The sequence below is a fragment of the Sorex fumeus genome, unplaced genomic scaffold (genome assembly GCF_029834395.1).
Source record: "Sorex fumeus unplaced genomic scaffold, SorFum_2.1 ptg000008l, whole genome shotgun sequence".
Lineage (NCBI taxonomy): Eukaryota > Metazoa > Chordata > Mammalia > Eulipotyphla > Soricidae > Sorex > Sorex fumeus.
In genome coordinates this window covers 89648895-89673136 of record NW_026606065.1, presented here as the reverse complement: position 1 = coordinate 89673136, position 24242 = coordinate 89648895, and the positions used below count along the sequence as shown (strand labels likewise).

At 42.0% G+C, this 24242-nt stretch overlaps 1 protein-coding gene across 4 annotated transcripts in view; it reads right to left on the bottom strand.

Moving 5' to 3' along the window:
* The window catches only part of DCLK1 (doublecortin like kinase 1), a 405267-nt gene that overhangs the window by 379759 nt on the left and 1266 nt on the right, over positions 1 to 24242 (bottom strand). For all 4 annotated transcript variants that reach the window (XM_056109146.1, XM_056109133.1, XM_056109140.1 and 1 more), the window contains exon 2: positions 19903 to 20297. In XM_056109146.1, coding sequence (XP_055965121.1) covers positions 19903 to 20278 — 376 coding nt within the window. In that variant the 5' untranslated portion in view covers positions 20279 to 20297. The remainder of the gene's footprint in view (positions 1 to 19902; positions 20298 to 24242) is intronic.

Here is a 24242-nt window from a genome sequence, read left to right as displayed (position 1 = left end):
AAACCCAAGCACAAAAATTTGTAAGTCTACAACTGTATCTCATGCTGTTTCACAAATAAATAAATAAATAAATAAAAAGAACCCTCGTTCACTGTTGATAGGAATATAATTGTTTCAGCCTCTATGGAAACAGTATGAAGATGTCTCAAAGCAATAAAATTTCCATTATGACCCAATGATTCTAACCCTTGACATCTACCCCAAGAACATAAAACAATTCATTAATTGGAAAAGATATTTTCATATCTCATTCAAAACAGCAAAAACCAAGATATGAAAATAACATGTCTGACACCAGATGAGTGGATAAAGAGGTGATGGTATACAATGAAATACTACTCTGTTTTACCTAAGTGAAAGCTAGCCTTTTGCTACAACTTGTGTGTAGTTAGAGAGTGTTACGTTGTTATGGCCAGCAAAATAAGCCAGAAGGAGGACAATAATTACTAGGCGATCTGACTCAAATCCCTTTGAATTTGAACACAGAACTAACGTTCCCAAGCAGGAGGAGCGGGAGGGAGGGAAAGATGGACTAGAAGCGACACGAGAACAGTGGTGGAGGGTCTTGAGCACTGCAGTGGTGGTGAAAGGGCGATGGTTTTGTGAACCATAGGCATGAATAAAAATGCTACTGTCACCATGTAACCTCAACTACAAGAGTAATAACAAATGGCTACGGCTACCTACTATTTGATCTCTTCTATAACAGGGATTATAGAGTTAGATTAAATTTGTTGTTATATAGCAGAATGTCACTGTCACTGTCCTCCCGTTGTTCATCGATTTGCTCGAGCGGCCCCAGTAACGTCTCCATTGGAGACTTTGTTGCTACTGTGTCTGGCATATCGAATGCATAATGGGTGGCTTGCCAGGCTCTGCCCTGTGGGTGAGATACTCTCGGTAGTTTGCCGGGCTCTCCGAGAGGGGCGGAAGAATCGAACTCGGGTCGGCCATGTTGGCTGCATGTAAGGCAAACGCCCTACCCGCTGTGCTATCGCTCCAGCCCAAAGCAAAATGATTACTGCAAAATACTTCTTTTTGTGGTGGTGGCTGGCACACTCAGCTGTGTTCAGGGCTTACTTCTGGCTCTTTTCACAAGGTCATTTCTGGTGGTGCTCAGGGATGCAGAAGACAGAACCAGGATCTGCTGCTTGCATGGCAAGCACCTTCCCTCCTGTACAATCTCCCCCATCCTGTAACATACTTCTTATACACACCAAGTCATCCAAAAGTTACTCAAAAATAATTTTGCATGATTCTACTACCAACAATGAAAAGAAAATAAATTTGTCTAAACCAAGGTGTATTTGAGCAAAATAGCCCAAAATTTGTATTGAAAATTTTAAACAAATTACTATAGGGCAAATCAAACCAGGAAGGCAAAATTGCAACGACTCCATAGGTGGTTTAAAGGAAATGGTTCAGTACTCTCTAGGAAAAGAGCTGGAAATTACAAATATGAGTTGCTTGCTAGTTATCAGTGGTTTCTGTGGTGTTTTTTGTTGTTGTTGTCGTCAGTTTTGTTCAAGGAAAATATTTTAGTATTCAGACTGATCTTCAACTAGAAATTCAATACTCGTGAAGTCCCAAACATCCCCAACAAATAGCAAGAAAAAACTGCATAGGCAGCACGTTTCCAAATTGCTTGACATTTACAAAAGCCAGAGTAATATTTCATTTTAAGCAAAGAGGAGGACAAGGGAAGTAACAGCGAAATTTTAAAAAAGAAAAATTAAGGAAATAAAGCATAAAATTATGTTCGTATCCAACCAATATCTCATAAAATATAATATGATTAGTTTTTCCTGAGAGATTTACATATTTTCAGGATTTCAGTGGATAAAATAACTTCTGGTAAAGCATTACATTGTTTTTAAGATACTGAAACAACCATGTTTTTAATAGTATATGCATCGGGCCAGAGAGATAGCACAGCGGGTAGGGTGTTTGCCTTGCACTCGCCGACCAGAGTTTGATTCCCAGTATCCTATATGGTCCCCCAAGCACCACCAGGAGTAATTCCTGAGTGCATGAGCCAGGAGTAACCTTTGTGCATCACCGGGTGTGACCCAAAAAGAAAAAAAAAGTAGGGGCTGGAGCGATAGCACAGTGGGTAGGGCATTTGCCTTGCACGCGGCCGACCCGGGTTCGAATCCCAGCATCCCATATGGTCTCCTGAGCACCGCCTGGAGTAATTCCTGAGTGCAAAGCCAGGAGTATCGCCGAGTGTGACCCAAAAAGAAAAAAAAGTACATGCATCTTAGAATGATCATACTTATCACTATTCTTCAATGTGTAGAAACATATTTTTTAAAAACGTTTATTACTAAGACATACACATGCAGCACTAATCCTACTTGACTCCCATTGTGAAATCAGTGGATTTCTACTAATAAGACATTCTCTAAAGTCACAGTTGAGAACATCCAGAGAAGAAGCAACTCCATGGTTGATTGGGCCTTTAATGAGTAAGGTACTAAAGTCTTTATGACACAATGTCTCTTATTAGGAGATGCTTGAAGTTTGCCCTTCCTCCCCATGCTGCTGGCGGTTTTTCATTGGCTAAGAGAAAGTTGCAAACTTGTAAATTCTAGCTATGATGTCACTTGACTACAGTTTGAAAGTGACCTAATCTTCATTTTTCATAGCAGAGAGTTTCTTGCTGTCTCCTTGCAGATTCTTAGAAGGTCAAAATGTAGCATATTATAAAGTAACTTAAATGAGGAAATCCTGTAATCTATTTCATTTTTCCAGAGTATAAACTGTCTCATTGGAAATTCTGGCAACTAAACTGTACTATGGGGCATACTAGTAAAACAAAAAACTCAGATGAATATAAAAACTGTATAATTGAATTGAGTTAAATTTCTTAAAACATATTATTTTACAGAACAAAATATTATGAAAATATTTCTGGATAATTCAGGAGACTATCACACAAGTACACAGCAACATTTTATCATCTACCTGGAAGACACCAACTTATGGCGGCAATCTTGCCATTAAAGACAAGAAAAAAGATTCCCAAAGGCACTTCAGATCACTCTTCCATAGAAGTCTTTCATAAAAGCACATGATAAAAAAAGCTTACAGAAAATAAATTTTAATGTGTATACCAAGGCTGTAAGACATGTCAGCTTCTCAAATTCAGAACTGAAAAAAAATGACAAAAAAATTGATTTAAATATTTTTAACTCAAAGCTGACAAGTGAAAAAAAGAAGAAATAAAATAAAACCGAGTAAAGTGACTGAGGACTCTAATATTCAGTAGTTTGCTACAATGTGCAAAGCTTATTATAATTTTCTAAACCATGACAAAAGATAAAATAAGATATAAACAGAGGATACCACTAGAAATATTATAAATTGATAACAAGTCTTTCGGAAAGCAACATGGCAAACTATATTTGTAGCATAAAAATGTTGATATTTCTGACACACATTTTCATATATAAAAAGTACTTTCCTAAGGGAATAAGCAAAAACAAAATTGTCAAAACTGTATAAGCAATATCCTGTTGCTGTTACCAACTAGGTAACAGCAAAAGAGATATGTCTGAATTGCATGGTAAGGAAGAGATTAATTTGGTTGAGCACTTATATATCTGAGTCAACTAGTTGGAGGGTTCCAACAAGCAAAAATAGGAATCTAGAGTTTGGAATGGCGATGCATATGACAGCAGCATCAATGTGAACTGGAGAAAATACTCGGTAAGATCATTTCCAGTTAGGAATAAATGACATCGAGAGCAATGCCAGAATTTAAAGCAGCAACCCCACTTCTCAGAAATTACCCCAAGGCCTCAAAAATGGAGAAAAGCGATCTGGACCCCTCCTTGTGTTCTTTGCAGTACTATCCACAACAGCACAAATCTGAAAACAACCCAGGTGTCCAAGAATAGATGAGCAGATAAAGAAACTAGGGTGCAGACAAGCAATGGAACAGTATACTCAAACATAAGAAAAGCTGAAGGCATGAAATTTGCTGCTACACAAAGGGACCTGGAGACTCTTATGCTGAGTGAAGTTGGTTAGTGGGGGAAAGACTGACAGAGTGATCTCTCTCATGCGTGGGACACAAAGAATCATAATGGTGGAACAGTGAACTCCCAAAGACAATGGAAACAAGAACATGAAAATGGGAATTGAGTAGGAAACAGGCCACTCGAGGGTGCTGCAGGACAGGACACAGAGGAGGCAATGACTGATGGAGAGAAGCCTTCAACCAAGAAGAGGAGGTAGAGGAGGTGGTGCTGAAGGGTGGTAAAGTGTTATGTATGAAACCCTATCTCATGGGGCTGAAGCAATAGCACAGCGGGTAGGACGTTTGCCTTGCACGCGGCCGACCCGGGTTCGATTCCCAGCATCCCATATGGTCCCCCGAGCACCGCCAGGAGTAATTTCGGAGTGCAGAGCCAGGAGTAACCTCTGTGCATAGGCGGGTCCATAGCTGGGTGTGACCCAAAAAGGAAAAATAAAAACCCTATCACTAACAGTACTATAAACCACAATGCAAAAATTTAGGTATTAAAAAAAAATAAAACCTATTCCTCATAGAGGCAGATTGGTGGGTGGGTGACAAATGGGAGAAGAGGGAAATTGGTGGAGGGAAGTGGGCGCCGGTGAAGGGATTGGTGTTGAAACAATCCATATATGCCTGAAACCCAATCATGAATAACTTTGTAATCTCATAGTAACTAATAAATAAATAAATAAGGGGGCTGGAGCGATAGCACAGCGGTAGGGCGTCTGCCTTGCACGCAGCCAACATGGCCGACCCGAGTTCGATTCCTCCACCCTCAGAGAGGAGCCTGGCAAGCTACCGAGAGTATCTCGCCCACACGGCAGAGCCTGGCAAGCCACCCGTGATATATTCGATATGCCAGACACAGTAACAACAAATAAATAAATAAATAAATAAATATTTTTAAAACAGAAAAAAAAAAGTAGTCAGATGTGGAGGTGCCATTGAAAGAACTGAGAAAAGTCAGATTCCAGGGACATAGGGAGAAAAAGAAGTAAAAAACCAATGAGACAATCACTACCACCACCAAAAACAAACAAACAAACAAACAAAACCCTGAGACAAAGGAAAAAAACAGGGCACAAAGTATGTGGCTAGGTAGCGGCAGACACCAGCAGGAGGCGCCGAGTAGCAGAACTTCCTAAATGATCACTGGCCAGCCACAGGTGATTCTACAGAGCGGCCACAGGTGATTCTACAGAGACCACTTCAGCTGAATGGTGACATCAGATTCATTTCAGTCATGAATTTTATTCATTCTCCCTCTGCTTCCTTTTGCTTTCAGTGAAACTTACAGAGTACTTCTCATTACTATACTAGGTAGTGAAGCGTCAATAGTTCCCAGAAATTCTGGCATGAAACAAGTAAACACATGACAGTGTAATGATACTCATCAAGGGTTTGAGGTCAGACGCCAAGGAGAAATGTTTTACTTATTACGGAAAGCCTCTGGGTCGGGGGGTCAGCAAGACCAGGTGGAAGACTTTCTGGTCTGGAGGCCAAGGGTGTGAGAATGGAGCTGATTCTGACAGCACAATTTACATATGTGAACATTTGCCATGGGAAAATCCTGTGCTCACTGTGATTATTTTACTGTAAGTCTCACTATAGCCCTGTCACTGCTCGGCTTATCACTGATGTTAAAGGTATGCAGCTGGCCCCAGAGCCTAGAGCTAGTAAAGATGGCACCAGTCTTCAAGTGCAGGCGAAGAGAGAGAGTTATGGCTGAATCAGGCCATTCTGGACCCTCACATCATGCCCATCCTGCTCTACTCACAGAAGAAAAGGGAAGTCTGGAAACAGAAGAGTCAGGGATAGCTGAGCTCCAGGCTGATATGATCTATGTGCTCCAGAAGACAAGACCAGATAGAATAAAGAGGCAAGGACCAGGAGAGGGAATCATGGAGAGCCCAGTTAGAGGAGACAGGTATGATGAGATGCTCTGTGTAAGTGGGAGAGCCACTGGGAAGCAAAGCAAAGGCAATAAAGAGGTTTACGTGTGGACAAATAATGGGTAGGACAATTAGATTGGAGACTATTCCAGGACACACACGTCCTAAAGGACCTGGTCTAAGAGAGGTTCTCATGGGACTGGAAAGGAAGAGACAAATACAGAGTCTAAGAAGAAACAAAAACTAAATAAAAGGTAAAAACTCAACTTTAAGACTATGTTTACCTTAAGTACCCATTACAATATAGAGGGAAGTGACGACTAGACAGAAGCAGTCAGACTACAAGAAGTTATTACTTATTTGACTTTTAATTTCCGTGCACCTTCAAAATTTTTACAGGGTTCACTAGATAAAAATGTGCCCCTCTCTCAATGAAAAGTCTCTCTTTAATGCCACTGCTAAGATTGCCCTGAGATCTAAAAGCTATAATAAAGGTGGCAGAAAGAACACATTGAAGAATGCCCTAACGAGTAACAATAGAATGGCAACAACATGGATTTGAGCATTAAAGAAGTCAAGGAGAATGTGATGTTAGGTTGTGACACTATCCAAGTAAGATCAATGCATATATAAGAAGAGAAATAAATTCTGGATCCTAGAAAAAAAGTCTTTATACTTATACATTTCAAGTTCGAAAGGACTAAGATGTAGAATTGAAATGAATAGTTCCAGGAGATAAGTAGAATTCAGGAGGAATTGGCCTGTCAGGGAAAAAGTTAATGATGTCAAAGTAGTTGATTCAAAAACAAGGAAAAAGAGCATACCTGGTTCAAAATGAGAGAAAGCATGAAAACAGAATAATCAGAGGGGCAAATCTGTTAATAAATGCTAAAATTTATGAGAAAACGTTTAAGGAGAAAAAGATATCTGCATCACCTCAAAATCCTCTACCCAAAAGTTATTAATTACAAAGGAGGGAATATCAATAGAAAGAAGATAACTGGAAGATGTCACCTTAGCCAACTGGGCATGGTTAATCTTATCAAGTAATGACCAATATCACATACCTGCCAAAGTGTTCCTCTGAGAACACAACATCACTTCTATGGTGTTCTGGTCACAAGTGCCTAACTTGAACCTATCACTAGGTACACCCAAATTAAGTGACAATATACAAAATAACTAACCTGTACTCTTCAAAACTGTCAAGTCACTCAAGTCAAAAAAAATTACTAAAGGACTGCACAAAGAAGAAATAATAAGAGAAGTAACAACTAAACGTCACACAACATCCCTAAAAAGGTCATTGGTGGAGAAATTGAAAGCTGAACAAAGCCTGTGTTCAGCTACTGTTATGGTTCCAAAATTAATTTTACCTGTGATGATTGTACAGAATTACACAAAAGGTTCTATTATGGAAGCTGGGAGAAGGGCAAATGGAAAGTCCCTATTTTGTGACACTCCTATCAACTCCAAATTAATCTCAAAATGAAAACTTTATTAAATGACTCAAGTAGCTTAGAAAAGATAAAATGAAGTCGCATTTCATATGCTGTACTAATGATTTTCACCAGAATAATTAAAATTTTGAAACACAAAAATCCTAGAGGGAAATACTAAATGTAATACTAGAGAAATAGAGAAATGCTGAATACTAAAAATGGGAATGAGCTTTATCACTTCACAGTTAAAATTACCTCAAGACATAAAAAGAAAATAATAAATAAAAGGCATATTTGGTTATGTGAATTTTTAAATGTGCATAAAACAGTAATAAAGAAAGTCATTTGGACAGAGGAAATCTGGAAAAAAGTAATTTCAATTAATGTACAGAGAGTTGACAGAAAAGTGCCTTTTTATGTTTTTATTATTTGGGGGGAGAGCAGAGAAGAAATGTTTGGGTCACACCCAGAATAGCTCAGGGCTTACTCCTGACTCTGTGCTCAAGGATAACTCCTAAAAATGCTAAAGGGACCTTAAGCAGAGTCAGGAATTGAACCAGGGTCAGCCAAGCACAAGGCTGTTTCTGTGCTATTTCTCTCACTCCCAAATGAATTTTTTTTATAAAGCCTCATTCTCTGTACTATACTCTGGTCCCCAAAAACTATTATTTTTGTAAAGAGGAATTTTGCAACAGCTCTGAAAAGTTTGATGCTTATACATCTTTATCTGGTAATACTACTTCTAGGAGTTTTAACCTAAAGATATTCTACTGATCTGAAAGCTAGTATTCAAGGATCACTTGCATCACTTGCCATCCCGTTGTTCATCAATTTGCTAGAGCAGGCGTAAGGAACGTCCCTGTAGTGTGCTAGCACAGCCCAATGGCGTGCCGGGGTTCTTTCAGGGTCAGGGGAATGAAACCCGTTATTGTTACTGTTTTCGGCATACTCCCAGCAAGCTACTGAGAGTATCCCGCCCCCAAGGCAGAGCTTGGCAAGCTACCTGTGGCATATTCAATATGCAAAAAAAAGGAATAATTCAATGATAATGATTTAAAACTTTTTGTTTTTTAAAAACCAGTAACTACAACTGGTCTCATTCACCTGACCCTGAAGGCTTCACTGACATGGCAGCACTGAGAAGGAAGAGAAAGGAGAGGCCGACAAAATCTCAAGGCCGACGTAGGCTGCCACAACGAAAGGAGACAAAAATGATCGTCTGTACTTTTAATGCACGTACGCTAGCACCAGATGCATCCATCGAGGACCTTATGGTACAAGCACGAATGATCAAGTACGACATCATTGGTCTGATGGAGACAAGAAGGCACGAATCTCACCATGCTGTTTTCGACACTGGAGAAGAATTGTTCCTCGGAACATGCGATAAAAGAGGTGTTGGAGGCATCGGTGTCCTTGTCAACACAAACTTGGCCAAGAGCATTGATTCATTCGAATGCCTAACAACCCGAATCGGACGTTTACATTTGAATAGATGTGGCTCACTGCCTGCAGTTTCTATCTTCGTTGTCTACGCACCAACATCTCATTATAATGAAAGAGAAATTGAGAAGTTCTACATGGAGCTAGAGAAGTTCTATAAAGAAGACCACACCTTCTACAAGATCATTGTGGGTGACTTTAATGCCAAGATAGGACCGAGAAGATCAGCTGAAGAACTTCACATCGGGACCCATGGCCTAGAATGGAATGAACAGGGTGAGAGACTGTCTGAGTTCATCATGTCGACCAAGACCACTCATGGTAACTCACGGTTCCAGAAGGCAGAATCTAAACGATGGACATGGGAGTCTCCCGGTGGATGATTCCACAACGAAATAGACCACATCATATTCAATCGACGGTTTTGCCTGACTGATGTTGCTGTTGTCCCAAAATTTCGAACGGGATCGGACCACCGTCTCCTTCGTGCAAAATTCTACTTCACAGAGCGGGGAGAAAGGGCTGCAAAGTTCAAAAAGAGAACTCCCAGAATGACCACCAACTGGGAACTCTTTGGTACTATTGCGGCAACATGGGAAGATGCCATTGTTGACAACATTGACGAGGAATACGATCGACTGGTTCAGCACCTCCATGAATGTGCGAGGAACGCCAAGAGAGAGATAGCCACAAAAAATCGCCTATCTTCGAAAACTCTTGAGCTAATTCGCCAGCATGGTTTGGCGCATGCCTCAGGCAACCGCAAGCTAACGTCCGAGCTCACAAAGCAGTGCAGAGATGCGATCAAGGAAGACCTCAAAGAGAGAAGAGCAGAAGTACTGGTAGATGCGGCAGAAGCCGGGAAAAGTATTCGTAACGCCCGCCTGTCCTTCGCCAACTATAAGACCAAGATGACTGCCCTCCGATGTCCTGATGGATCCATCACATCCTCCAGAACGGCAATGGAGAAGATTATCCATGACTTCTACTCAAATCTCTTCGATAGCCATGTCCACTTGCCGACATACCAAATTCCACAGGATGGATATGTCGTTCCCAACGTTCTCCCTTCCGAAATCCGACACGCCATTTCATCGGTAAAGAAACAAACAGCACCCGGCCCAGACAAGGTCAGACCTGAACACCTGAAGAACCTGCCGTCAGTACTCATCAATACACTGGCTCGGCTCTTCACTCGCTACCTGTCTGAATGCAAGGTTCCGTCCCAATGGAAAACCAGCAGGACCGTACTACTGTTCAAGAAGGGAGACATCCATGACATTGGCAACTATCGCCCGATCTGCCTATTGTCTGTCATCTACAAGTTGTTCACTCGAGTCATCCTAAATAGGATTGGCAGAACACTAGATGAAGGACAACCATGCGAGCAAGCAGGGTTCCGCAAAGGATTCAGCACCATCGACCATATCCACACGATACCACACCATATCCAAGCTCATTGAGGTTTCTCGGGAGTTCAAGATGCCGCTCTGTTTAACGTTCATTGATTTAAAGAAGGCCTTTGATTCTGTTGAGACGGAAGTGGTCATTGAAGCCCTAGCCAACCAGGGCATTCAAGCCCAATACATCAGGATCCTCCATGAGCTGTATTGCCGATTCACTACCAGGATCTCACCATTCTACAAAGAAGTGATCGTTGATATCAAGAGAGGGGTGCGGCAGGGTGATACCATTTCACCGAAACTCTTCAGTGCCACCCTCGAGAACATCATGTGACGACTGGAATGAGAAGGAATGGGAGTGAAGATAGATGGTCGGCAACTACACCACCTCTGCTTTGCTGATGACATTGTTTTAATTACACCAAACATCAGCCAAGCGGCACAAATGCTGGTCGACTTTGACCGTGAGTGTGGAAAGGTAGGACTACAGCTGAATCTTACGAAGACAATGTTTATGAGAAACAGCCTTGTTCCTGACGCCCCATTCGCTCTCAATGGAACGACCATCTCCGAATGCAACAGCTATGTGTACCTAGGTCGAGAGGTCAACATGACAAATGACCTGGCACCCGAGCTGCGCAGGAGGAAGAGAGCGGCTTGGAACGCCTTCAAGAACGTCGAAGAAATAGCTAAGAGGACGAAGAACCTCCGGCTCCGGGCACATCTCTTTGATTCCACTGTTCTTCCTGCATTAACTTATGCCTCAGAGACCTGGGCCCTATGCAAACAAGATGAGAACGCTATTCAGGTCTCCCAAAGAAGAATAGAAAGAGCTATGCTTGGAATATCACGTTTCACTCAAATGAGAGAACGAATCCGGAGTTCTGACATCCGTCGACGATCAAGAATCAGGGACGCTGTCTCATTTGCCAAGGTGTCGAAAATCAGATGGGCTGGTCACGTAATGAGATTTAAAGACGACCGCTGGACTAGAGCTGTTACCGACTGGATTCCACGGGATGTCAAAAGACCGCGTGGCCGCCCACCTTCCAGATGGTCAGACTTCTTCATCAAGATCATGAACGATCGGTTTGAGGCCCTTCATGTTCCCGGAGCGAACAGATGCCATTGGGCTACACTAGCACGCGACAGGGACAAATGGACACATTACTGGCACCCGCTCGAGCAAATCGACGACTAACGGGAAGTTAAGTGATTAAGTGATTAAGTGATTTAAAACTTTTTGTTTTTTAAAAATCATAACAAATAATTGGATACAACCTAAATGCTCATCAATAAAATACTGGCTAAATACATGATAGCACACTTGTATAAAGGAGAACTGTGAAATCATTAGAAGGAATATAGCAGCTCTCTACCAATGCCTCGGGTATTGGAAAGTACACACAGCAAAATGCAGACTCTTGAGCCCAGGGAATTACATCCTGGGCAAATTACATGTCTATCCTTTAGCAAACACTGGAATCTCTGAGGGTTCAGACAATCAAAACACGAGAGAACATCATCGGCTCTTGGAAAAATTTAGAGAGCACAAAGTTTGAAGCTCTTTAAAATTTAATTCACTGTCACTATCCTCCAGTTGTTCACCGATTTGCTCGAGCGGGCCCAGTAACGTCTCCATTGTGACAATTGTTACTGTGTTTGGCATATCGAATACGTCACAGGGAGCTTGCCAGGCTTTGCCCTGCAGGCAAGATACTCTCGGTAGCTTGCCGGGCTCTCCGAGAGGGGTGGAGGAATCGAACTCGGGTCAGCCAAGGCAAACGCCCTGCCCACGATGCTATAGCTCCAGCCAATTTAATTCACAACATTTTAATATGGTAGGGAGAAACATGAGAAAGCTAGCAAATTAGATTTTTTTAAAAATTGGGGGGGAAATTTGCCAAGAGCATGAGAATTCTCATGCTGTAGCACTGTAGTCAGGCAGAGTTGAGAAGGTTCAGATCAGTGTTGAAAGAGACTAGGAAAAAGAAACGGTTTCTAACTCTAAATGTGCACAGCTGGTGTACAAATTTTGTTTTGTTTTTGGACCACACATTTCATTGTTTTGGGCTTACTCCTAGCTCTGTCCTAAGGGATCACTCCTGGTTGTGTCTGGGGACAGTACCGGGTGATAGGGATTGAACCCGGGTTGGCTTGGAGCAAGGCAAATGCCCTATAGTATTACTGTACTATCACTCCAGCCCTGATGATGCACAAATTATCATATCCATAAGACAACTGACCCACACTGCTTTTATTCTAAACTTCAAGGAAATGCTTTAACCATCTCACACCTCCATTCACTGAAGGTTGCGAGAATGTTTAAGGCAATAAAGACATTAATGGTTCTGGGAAATACCAAGAGGCCAGAAGACTTGAAGGCAGTAAAACCACACCGTGTGCCACTTCAGCAGTGGACAGTCCTTAAAGATCAGTCTAACTTCACAGATGAATGAAACCAAAGGTGAACCCTAAGGTCAACTTTGAATGTTGGGTGACAATGGAAACTCAATGAAATTCTTCAATGAAATTATGACAAATAAGTCTAGCCTAGGATGTTGACAGTAGAAGAGTTTGGCTGTGTGGAAGAAGTTGGAGTATATGGTAAATCTCTGTACTTTTTTTCTCAATTTTGCTGTAAATATAAAACTAGGGCGTTTGCCTTGCATGCAGCTAACCCGGGTTCAATTCCCGCATCCCATATGGTCCCCCAGCACCACCAGGAGTAATTCCTAACTGCAGAGCCAGGAGTAACCCCTGAGCATCACTGGGTGTGACCCCAAAAAAACATCAAAAAAATAAAACTAATCTAAAAATAAGTCTATTTAAAAGTGGTGAGGAAGAAATGTCTCTCCTACCTCACTGATGTTTCAGCAGCTGACAATGAAACATCAACCAATCACAACTCAGTATTTACATTACATTCATCTCTCAAATGGTCAGATATTTTCAGCGTTACCCTATCATTTCTCTTTGAAATTTCTACATACTCCCACAGACAAAAAATAACATAAAATTTGAGAGACAGAAACAATATTGGGAAAGAAGGCCAAATATCAAATCACATCTAGAAACTGGCCTTTAATTTTTACTATATCATAAATCATAAATTTTTAAAATATACCCGAGTTCGGGCTGGAGCGAAAGCACAGCGGGTAGGGCATTTGCCTTGCACGCGGCCAACATGGCCAACCCGAGTTCGATTCCTCCACCCCTCACGGAGAGTCTGGCAAGCTACCGAGAGTATCTCGCCCACACGGCAGAGCCTGGCAAGCTACCCGTGATGTATTCAATATGCCAAACACAGTAACAAGTCTCACAATGTTACTGGGCCTGCTCAAGAAAATCGATGAACAACGGGAGGACAGTGACAGAGACAGTGACTCATGTTCAATTCCTCCACCCCTCTTGGAGAGCCCGGCAAGCTACCAAGAGTATGTCACCTGCACAGCAAAGCCTGGCAAGCTACCTGTGACGTATTCGATATGTCAAACACAGTAACAAGTCTCACAATGTTACTGGGCCCGCTTGAGCAAATTGATGAACAACAGGAGGACAGTAACAGTGATAGTGATTAAAGCCATTTTAATAATACATCAGGAGTGTGTCCATGGTTTACTTAAGTTTATATGTATATATGAGTGTGCATATGCATCTGTGCATGTATATATGAACACATATATGAACACATATTCAGGTTTAGAGCTATCACCTGTCAATGTGCTCCCAACAAATTTAGTCTCATAAAAAATACAACAGGTCAGTGACCATGAAACTGTTATAAATATATATATATCATTATAATTCAAACTTTTTAGTCTGAGATAATTTTAAAAAAGAACAAACTTTAAAGAAAAACAACAAGTCAAATAAATTTTTCATGGCACCCACTAAAAGGATTTAATTTAAAACTCAAACATCATCACACTGGAAGGGGAAATGAGAAGCTAATAACATTCATGGAGTTTACACAAAATTAGTATGTAAAGTGAGAGATAGGAACCTAATGATGATTTGAAGCAACGGCTTACAATTAACAGACTAAGCAAAAATGTAACTGACAGAGAGTCAAAGTTAAAAGAATTTTAGTTATTTCACACTAAGTGCAGCTGCATACTAATTGTCAGTGTTAGGAATTAGGGAGCTGGTGCTGGAAATGTACACTGGTGGAGGGATGGGTGTTGGAACATTGTAGGGCTGAAACCCTACAAAGATAAACATCCTTGTAATGCTTTATCTCGTGGTGATGCAATAAGAAATAAAATAAATTTAAAAAAAGAGAAAATTAAAAGAAAAACATAAAAAATAAAATGAAAAAACCTTTACTATACCCAACATGTAAATTTACACATTGCACTGAAGTTACCATTCATTGACTCACCATTTTCCCCCCAGTGTTCTTTCCAGATAACCAGGTGACCACACCTGTCAGGGCAGCAGATAGTTCAGGGCTAAGCTTAAGCTGTCCTGTGGGCCACCAAGGCCACACACTGTGGAGTTTGGGGACACAAAGGCTACATTTGGAAGTGCTTGGGGAGCCAAGAAGAACAAGGAATCAAACCCAGAGCTCTGTGCATGAAGGTTTACATGACACCCCTTTGAACTCTCTCTTTCTAGCTATATCTCTAAGGTAAAAAGATTTTTTTAAAACAAAATATTCTTGGGCCCAGGAATCCATAAAGTTCATTGAAGACAAAGTTGGCAAAACCCTCCATGATACTGAAGCTAATGGTATCTTCAAGGATGTCTCGCCACTGGCCAAGCAAGTGAAAACAGAGATAGACAAATGGGACTACCTTAAACTAAGAAGCTTCTGCACCTCAAAAGAAACAGTGACCAAAATACAAAGACAGTCTACAGAATGGGAAAGGATATTCGCCAAATACACATCTGACAAGGGGTTGATATCAAGGATATACAAGGTACTGGTTGAACTCCACAAGAAGAAAGCACCCAACCCCATCAAAAAATGGGGCGAGGAAATGAACAGAAACTTTCACAAAGAAGAAATCCGAATGGCAAAAAGGCACATGGGAAAATGCTCTACATCACTAACCATCAGGGAGATGCAGATCAAAAGAACAATGAGATACCATCTCACACCACAGAGACTGGCCCACATCCACAAGAAAAAAAGCAACTGGTGCTGGCATGGATGTGGCGAGAAAGGGACCCTCCTTCACTGCTGGTGGGAATGCAGGCTGGTCCAACCCTTTTGGAAAACAGTATGGACGATTCTCAAAAAATTAGAATTTGATCTCCCATTTGACCCAGCAATACCACTCCTGGGAATATATCCCAGAGAGGCAAAAAGATATAGTCGAAGTGACATCTGCACTTGTTTGTTCATTGCAGCACTCTTTACAATAGCCAGAATCTGGAAAAAACCTGAGTGCCCAAGAACAGATGACTGGTTAAAGAAACTTTGGTACATCTACACAATGGAGTACTATGTAGCTGTGAGAAAAGAGGAAGTCATGAAATTGACATCCAAGTGGTACTACATGGAAAGTATCATGTTAAGCGAACTGAGTCAGAAAGAGCGGGATAGACAGAGAAAGATTCCATTCATCTAGGGAACATAAAGCAACAAAATGGGAGACTAACACCCAGGAGTGGCTGAGATTAGTACCAGGAATTTTGCTCCATGACTTGGAGCCAGCCACGTGTGCTAGGGGAAAAGGAAGCTCAGATAGAGAAGAGAGCACCAAACAAAGGGTGTTGTGAGGATCCTCCCAGGGTGGGAGAAGTATGCTGAAAGTAGACTATAGACCAAACATGATTGCCACTCAATGCCTCTCTTGCAAAACACAGAACCCAAAAGAAGAGAGAGAGAACAAGGGGGAATGCCCTGCCACAGAGGCAGGGTGGGATAGGAAGATGGGGGGTGGGAGGGATGCTAGGACCAGTGGTGGTGGAAGATGGGTGCTGGTGGAGAGATGGGTACTCGATCATTGTATGACTGAAACCCAAGCACAAAAATTTTTAAGTCTATAACTGTACCTCATGGTGTTTCACTAATAAAAAAAAATTTTTTTAAATATTCTTGGGTCCATAATGATAGTGTAGTGAATAGGACTCCTGTCTTGTATGTAGTCAACCAGGCTCTGATCCCTGACATCCCATATGGTCTTCCAAGCCCTACTGCAACTGATCCCTGAACACAGTCAGGAATAAGCCCTGAGCACCACCAGGTACAGCACAAAAGAGGGGGGGAAAACCAGACCATTCTATCCGCAGTTATTTCATTGTAATTCGGGAGAAAAAAGATTTTTTTCTGAAATGAAAATGCTACAAGGTTTCTTGCAGAAAGAGAGACAGAAGAGAGGCGCCTGCCATAGAAGCAGACTGGGATGGCATAAGTTTGGAGAGTGGGAGGGGAACTGGGGACAGTGGTGCTGAGAAATTACACTGATGGAGGGATGGGTGTTGGAACACTGGATAGCTGAAACCCAATCATGAATAGCTCTGTAATGACCTATCTCACAATGATTCAATAAAATAAAAAATAATATAAAAAATTTAAAAATAAAAGGTTTCTTGCAACAGCATCAATGGTTTCTAGAAATTGGTCAACATTAAAAATATTTAATTCTAAGAAAGTGCTAATACAATAAAATCTTATTTTTAAAGGCACAATGAATACCTCCTGCCTCAGCATCTTAAGGGGAGCTGTTCATGCTCAATCTCTTGCATGAATTCAGACTCTAACTCCTCCATTTCTTGCTACACAATATTTATCATAAGATGCTGTGCTTCGTTTTTGTCATCTTAGTATAAGGATAGTAACAATACTTACCTCCTAGGATCCCTGTGAGAACTGAATGTTTTAGTATAAGCAAGAAACATTCGCCAGAGTCCATATGCAGTAGCTGTGAGTTATCACTATTGCTTCAGGTTAGGACAGCAGAAGACACCTTTTGTGAAGTGTTAAATGGGCCAGAGATAATAAAGGGGTTAAGACATGTGCCTTGCATGCAGTTAACCCAGGTTCAATCCCCAGCATCACATATGGTTCCCTGAGCACTTCCAGGAATTTTATACCTGAGCACAGAGCCAAGAGCAAGCCTCAAGCACCTCTGGGTGTAGCTCAAAAAAGAAACAAAGATTGATAAAACTGATGGCAAGCATGACAAGATTTTGCTGGCATCTGGATGTAAAATATTGGCCCTTCCTACTTCTCACACCCTCTTTAGTGGTTCTTGAAAGTCCTGGAAATCTATCTGGCCATTTAGAATTAAAGACCAATGGTAGGTAGGGAGCTACCCTTTACCTGCAGATGCTATCCAAGTGAGTTTAGTATAGTCAACCTCTGGTTGCCTCAGTAGGAAACAGTAATTCCAATTCAATTAGCCTGCACTGGGACCCATGGGCCATGCACCTGACTTCATACTTAACCTTTACCTGATCTCTTGGAACACAGAGCCCACCAACTATTTCATTTATCCTTGCATTTTCCAAAGTCACAAAAAGGAAAATAAAATTCAAAGCTGAAACAGAAAGGTTTTTTGTTCATTCTTTCCCTTTAATTTACTGGAAGTCCCAACTTCTGAATAGAAGGAAAAAGGCCTTGGCAGGCATTTGGAAAGGGAACAAGTCATCAGAAAGAGATGTGAATTCCCACTAAGTAAACACACCAAACACACGCTCTGCCACGCTTCCTCGAGGTCAGTCACGCTGCACTGGTATTCCTGTCAAGGAATAGAGGGGAACGAAAAGGAGAGACACAAAAACCCTGAAAATAAACTCTGGCTCTAAGAGAGTAGAAGAAACTGTCTCAGAATATAGTTACCCAATATTTCACTAATTAGGGGAAGCAACCCATAAGGAAATGAATTCTTCTGCTACATGCATAAGAAAGAGAGCACATTTTATGTATGGCATCACCCCTAGCAAGACAACAGGACTCGGACAAATAGATAAGAAGTAAAGATAACCTCAGTGAAATCAAGCTTTTTCATTACATCCTTCCAACCTCCTTTCCTATGCTCCATTGTATTTAATCTATTGCTTTTCTAGGAACTTGAGATATCAACCTTGAGAAAGTACTATTCTCCAAAGAAGGCCAACTGTCCTTGTTTACATCTTAGCATGAATTAAGCTCAGTAAGGTCTAAGTTCTTTTACTATGTTCATGATTTCTAAGGTGACTGGATATTTATGCCCTGTACAGATAAAGTTTGTACTGAGGCATGTATAGCCCAAGGCAAGTACCGAAGTTATACTCTGCTTGCCTAAATCACCGCTTAAATCTCTAAAATAGGGGCTGGAGCAATAGCACAGCGGGTAGGGTATTAGCCTTGCAAGCGGCAGACCCAGGTTCGATTCCCAGCATCCCATATGGTCCCCCGAGCACTGCCAGGAGATATTTCTGAGTGCATGAACCAGGAATAACTCCTGTGCTTCGCTGGGTGTGACCCAAAATCTCTAAAATAAAGAATTACCATTAACCTAAATTTACATTTTAAAAAAACTGTAGAGATGTACTCATTTATGTCCTCAAACACCACATAAAGACAATAATCCTTGATATTAAAAAGAAATATCAGACTGGAAAACATCACCAGGAAAATCTAGTGTTTGGTTCAGTATCATCATCACTAATTTCCCTTGTAACCATAAAAACACCACTTGAATTCCTCTGTCTTTGGTGATAAACTGAATGGCAATAGCTATCTATATACTGATGGCCCAGGAAGTGAGAACAATCACTCCCTAGAGCATCTATCTGTCTCCCTGATAGCAATCTACAATTCAACTCTAAAATTCTATGATCCATTGGTATTTTCAGCTCTAGTACATTCAGACATGTGATGATGAAATTTCAACATGCACCTAGAAATGAAAATGATCTATGTAATTGTAGACATAAAAGTAGACTTCCTTAATCAAAGTTGCCTGGGTGCAATAAACATAAAGAACGCTGTAGAATTAGAATCTTTCCCCCTCAACTCCTAAGCTAGCATCAACTCAAAAGCTTTCCAAGTTTTTGTTGACTTTTAACTATGGGCTGGAGCAACAGCGCAGCGGGTAGGGCATTTGCCTTACACACGCCTGACCCAGGTTCAATTCCTCCTCCCCTCTGAGAGAGTCCGGCAAGCTCCCGAGAGTATCCTTCCCACACGGCAAAGTCTAGCAAGCTACCCGTGACGTATTTGATATGCCAAAAACATTAACAAGAAGCCTCACAATGGAAGCGTTACTGGTGCCCGCTTGAGCAAATCGATGAACATCGGGAAGACAGTGCTATAGTGCTACTTTTAACTACAGAACAACAGAATGAACTTGAAAATGTGTGCACAATAAGGACGCTATCTAAATATATATGGAGCCCTCTTATGTTGAACTTTAAGACACACAAGGTAGCAACAAAGGTGCAGAGGCAACACAATGGGAGAACAATCCACACAATGGAGTTTGGGGGAGGTGAGATTAGGAGTGGGAAGTCTTGGGAAGGGAAGGTGGGGAACATACAGGTGATGGGTGTGTGTTGGAATCATATCCATGAGAAGCCATTATTAATAGCAGTGTAAGCCACTGAATCTCAATTAAAAATTTTAAAGAAAAAAATAATGAAGAATGCAACCATAAAGCTGAATTCTTATATCACAGGGAGATCAGGTACAAGACAGGAGAACATATGCAAAATAAGAATTCAGTCTACTGGGTCTTCGGGAGGTTTATCTCAGAGCTCACCTTCCACCAGTTGGTCCAGGCTGGAAATCTTCTTGAGCCCATCAATGGTGTAGATTGTTCTCACTCCCTGGGGCAAATTCACATTATCTGACAGAGTTCGGGTCAAATCAGCCAGCAGGGCCTCAAAAGATCGGAAGCGGTCTGGGGAGATGGCGTAGACAATCCCTTTGAAGTACCGATCTCCATTGCGATAGAATCGAACTTTCTTGGCCTTCTTCTCGGAGCTGAGGGTCTGCAGAGTGCGGGTTCGGTAAAAGCTGCAGTGGGCGCTGTGTGTGGGACTGGGCAGCCCGTTCACCCGCGACCCTCTGCTGTATCTCTGGGCCTTATCCCGCTCATCAAAGTGCTCCAGCTCCATGTCTCTGCCAAACGACATGATGGAGTCAAAGTTGAACCTATGAAGCCCAGAGACAAAAAGAGAAACACATTCTGCTGTTATTTTAAGATCGGGGTTTAAGAGGTTCCGCTTGAGAGCAGCTGGTGGTAATATTGCTATGACTGATGATATATTTAACATGAGCCACTGAGTTGGCAGAGAAAGAAGACAAAGAGACAGAAGAGCAAATTCCGTGGGAACAGCATATGAATCACCTCACCCCAGTTCAGTTAGAAACCACGTCTATGAATTGGTTACACGCACCTGTTAGAGTTTGAGCTGGCTACTATTTCCGGCAGCCCCAGTGAACCTTTCAAACATTGTCATTCCCATGTACAGGTAAAGAAACCAAGACACAGAAAAATAAAATTCTCCTCAATTGCTTCTAGAAATGCTTCTACTTGGGGCTGGAGTGGTAGCACAGCAGGCAGGGTTTTTGCCTTGCACGTGGTCAACCCGGGTTTATTCCTAGCATCCCATATGGTCCCCCAAGCATCCCCAGGGGTAATTCCTGAGTGTATGAGTCAGGAGTAACCCCTGTGCAATGTGGGGTGTGACCCAAAAAGCAAAAAAAAAAAGAAAAAAGAAAAGAAATGCTTCTACTGAAACAGACATCTCAGATTTGCCAGGTGCCAAAACCCAGGGCTTCGGGAAGGGACTGCACTCAATGTTGTGGCAGGTAGGAAATAACACTTTCAGATCACTCAGTGGCACAAAAGAGCTGTGGGAGACAACAGGAAACATAAAGGGTTCAGGCAGCATTTAACAGACAGGTTGTAAATGTTTTACATAATGCTATAGCGCTCCATAGCCAGATGGAGAGCAAATTTAATCAACCCATAGATTCTACCAAAGTAAGGAAGATTTTCTAATGCATTCACATATTAAAAAGTGTTTTTTATAAAGCAAATTTACCATAGCTCATTTCCTTACATCCAGCAGTGGAGGAGAATGGATGAAGGAAGGAAAGAATAAAATCAAAAAGGACAAAAGTTGGGGCCAGAGTGATAGTACAGTGGGTAGGGCACTTGCCTTGCACTCAGCTAACCCAGGTTCGATCCCTGGCATCCCATGTGGTTCCCCCGAGCACTGCCAGGAGCACTGCCTGATCCTGAGTGAAGAACCAGGAGTAAGTCCTGAGCATTGCCGGAAGTGACCCCCCAAAATTTAAAAGGACAAAAGTTACCCCTCCTCCCAAGTTTTCTATTTCTCCTTCACTAAGGGCATCTCAGTCTTTGCAGGTGAAAAACACTGAAGCTTAACGATGTTAATCCAGACTTGACCCTGTGCAAACTGTGTAACCCTTTTCAATCAACATCTTTAAGCCTCAATGACCTCAAGCACATATGAGAATGCTAATAGTACCTGTCACATCACTAATATTAACATCCATGAGCCACTTCAGCTAGACTCCACGTGTGCTAAGTACTGGTATGATATTTTTATTAAGTAAAATCTGCATTGCTATGCCTGACTCTGCCACAAGGAGAACCAGGAGCTCAGACTCCCCACCTTCTGGTAGGCAGGCTGCTGGGGAGGACTGATTTCCTTTGTAAATCCTTCTGGAAGGCTCACTAGCTTGCCAAGGGCCATTTTACTTTTCTCTGGAGCCTTGTCATCAGCAAGAACCTGTAAGTTAAATTCAGCCTTGCTGAGAAGTTAGTGGATAAGGGTATGTGGTCTTTGCAAAGGCAGGTAGTGGAAGTGGGGTGGCACGTTTTAAACAGGACATTCTAGAGAGTGGGAAAAACCACAATCGGAAGAAAGAAATTTCCATGTTGAAGAGAAAGTAAGGGAAGTGGAAAATCTGGAGCAAAAACTAAAATCCCACCATGTGGTAGCATCACCTTTCCAAAGATCAGTCCAAACTAACAGAGGGCACTACAGAACCTCCCTGACCTCTCCTTGATCCTCAGTGAACGGAACCCTAATCCATTCAGACTGGCTAAAATTTCATGCTCAGGCGAACCCCTAGGGAGATTGTGGACTCCGGAGATAAATGAAGTGGAAAAGCTAATATATATTGAATGACTGTGTTGGACACTATGATTCGGTAATCTTTATGTTCCACACCAAAAAATCTCTTCTAAAGCTTATTACAATCCAATGAAGTGGGTAATAGTATTATTACCAAGGGTGATAATCTAGGACCCCAAAAATCTTACTGCAGGATCTGGGTTTCTTGAAGCCAGATTCAGTGACAGTGAACCTAAAACTCCCTTCCTTTCTACCCTCTGTGCAGTGTCCAGCTCCCTGCGAGGCCCGAGATCCTCTGATATTGGTTCTTGTTACGTGGATGGAGGGTTATTAGCCCTCAGTCCTAGTTAGTTTGGTGGCCTTGGGCTAACCACTTCATCCACAGAGGAGACGAGGGTCATCAAACCTCCAATGTCCTCAACTGTGCACTATTTTATCATTGTCCCAAATGAGGGGTGAGATAGTGTGAATTTTCTTCAGATATGGGGAAATAACATTTATAAGAAATAAATAAGAAATAACATTTATAAAAGTATAAATGTGTATTCTCCCAAAAGCCATATGTCATGTAGAGATAGCTAAAAAGTGATTTCACTAATTTTCAGATTAGGCAATTTCAAAACAAAGATCAGTTAATAAACAATCCTTCAGGCAGCCATTAATTTTGTGATACAACCAACATTTTTTCCATAGCATCATAACTGCTCTGGGTTCTTTTTTATGTCTTTGATATTAAGTTCTGAACTTCCAAAAGGGACATGTGCATTTGGGGTGAGGGGCGGGAGAAGGGAGGCTTGCCACAGTTGCCCCAACTCACTAAGAATTTCATAAATTACAAAGACCAGATTAGCCCTCGGAGGCCTTTAATTTTTTAAGCATTGATTATTCTTCAAACCCTAAGTCTAAGAAAAGCTAGACATTAGCAAAGTATGGCACAATTGTGTCACTAGAGAGTACAAATCTATTCCATTGATAATTTGCAAAGTTCAAAAAATTTAACACAGAATTCCCCAGAGGCCCAAGAATTCCACACCAAAGGGGAAAACAAAAACTCATTTTGGATATAGAAAAGTTGCTTCTGTTTTATTCTAGTTGCACCTTTTTTCCTCAAGACAGATGCTGGTTCAGCTGGAACATGACCACCTATTTTCCTCCCTTCACTGAGCCTGCCCCAAAGGAGGCAATGATACTGGCATAAACAACAGAAAACACACCTGAAGCATTTTCAGGGCTAGAGCTACTGCTACACGAATGTCACAAACCATCCCACGCGCCCTGGTGTACCAGAAATTAACTTGCAGCACCCAAAAGGTGCCCATTCCCTCGCCTTGGCTGGCTTATCGTGGCTTGATCTAAATCTGAAGGACCAGCTCCAGGAGGCGGTTAGCGAACTTCCACCATTCTCGCTTTCTGCTCCAAAAGCCCACTAAAGCACACAGCACACATGAATCATGGTAACAAGACATCCATGGCTTCAGTGACAGGCACTTGGTGGAGAGAAAGCGGGAGGAGCCCTTCTCAGACAGTTTCCCATGAATACTTCAATGCCAAGAAATCAGCTACCTAATTGTGCTCTGTGGGAGTTCTCACCATTTTGAGGAACCTCTGTGTTCCTTTTTCTCTATATAAGCACGTGAGTTCTTATGTGCGTGTGTCTGTGTGTGTGTGTGTGTGTGTGAGAGAGAGAGAGAGAGAGAGAGAGAGAGAGAGAGAGAGAGAATGAGAGAGGTGGAGAGAGAGATGGAGAAAGAGAGGGATGGGGAGAGTTGGAGAGGGGGATGGAGAGAGATGGAGAGAGAGGGATGGAGAGAGAGATGGAGAGCGAGAGAGAAAGGGAGAGATTTCGGCATCATAGATGCCGAACCTGCGGGTCCCAGGGCACATTTAACCAGCGGGACGTGGATGCGGGTGGAAGGGCGGGCGTGGTGGAACGCGAGGCACTCACACCTCCAGAGCGCGCGCGCCACCCTGAGCAGACGCCAGCGAT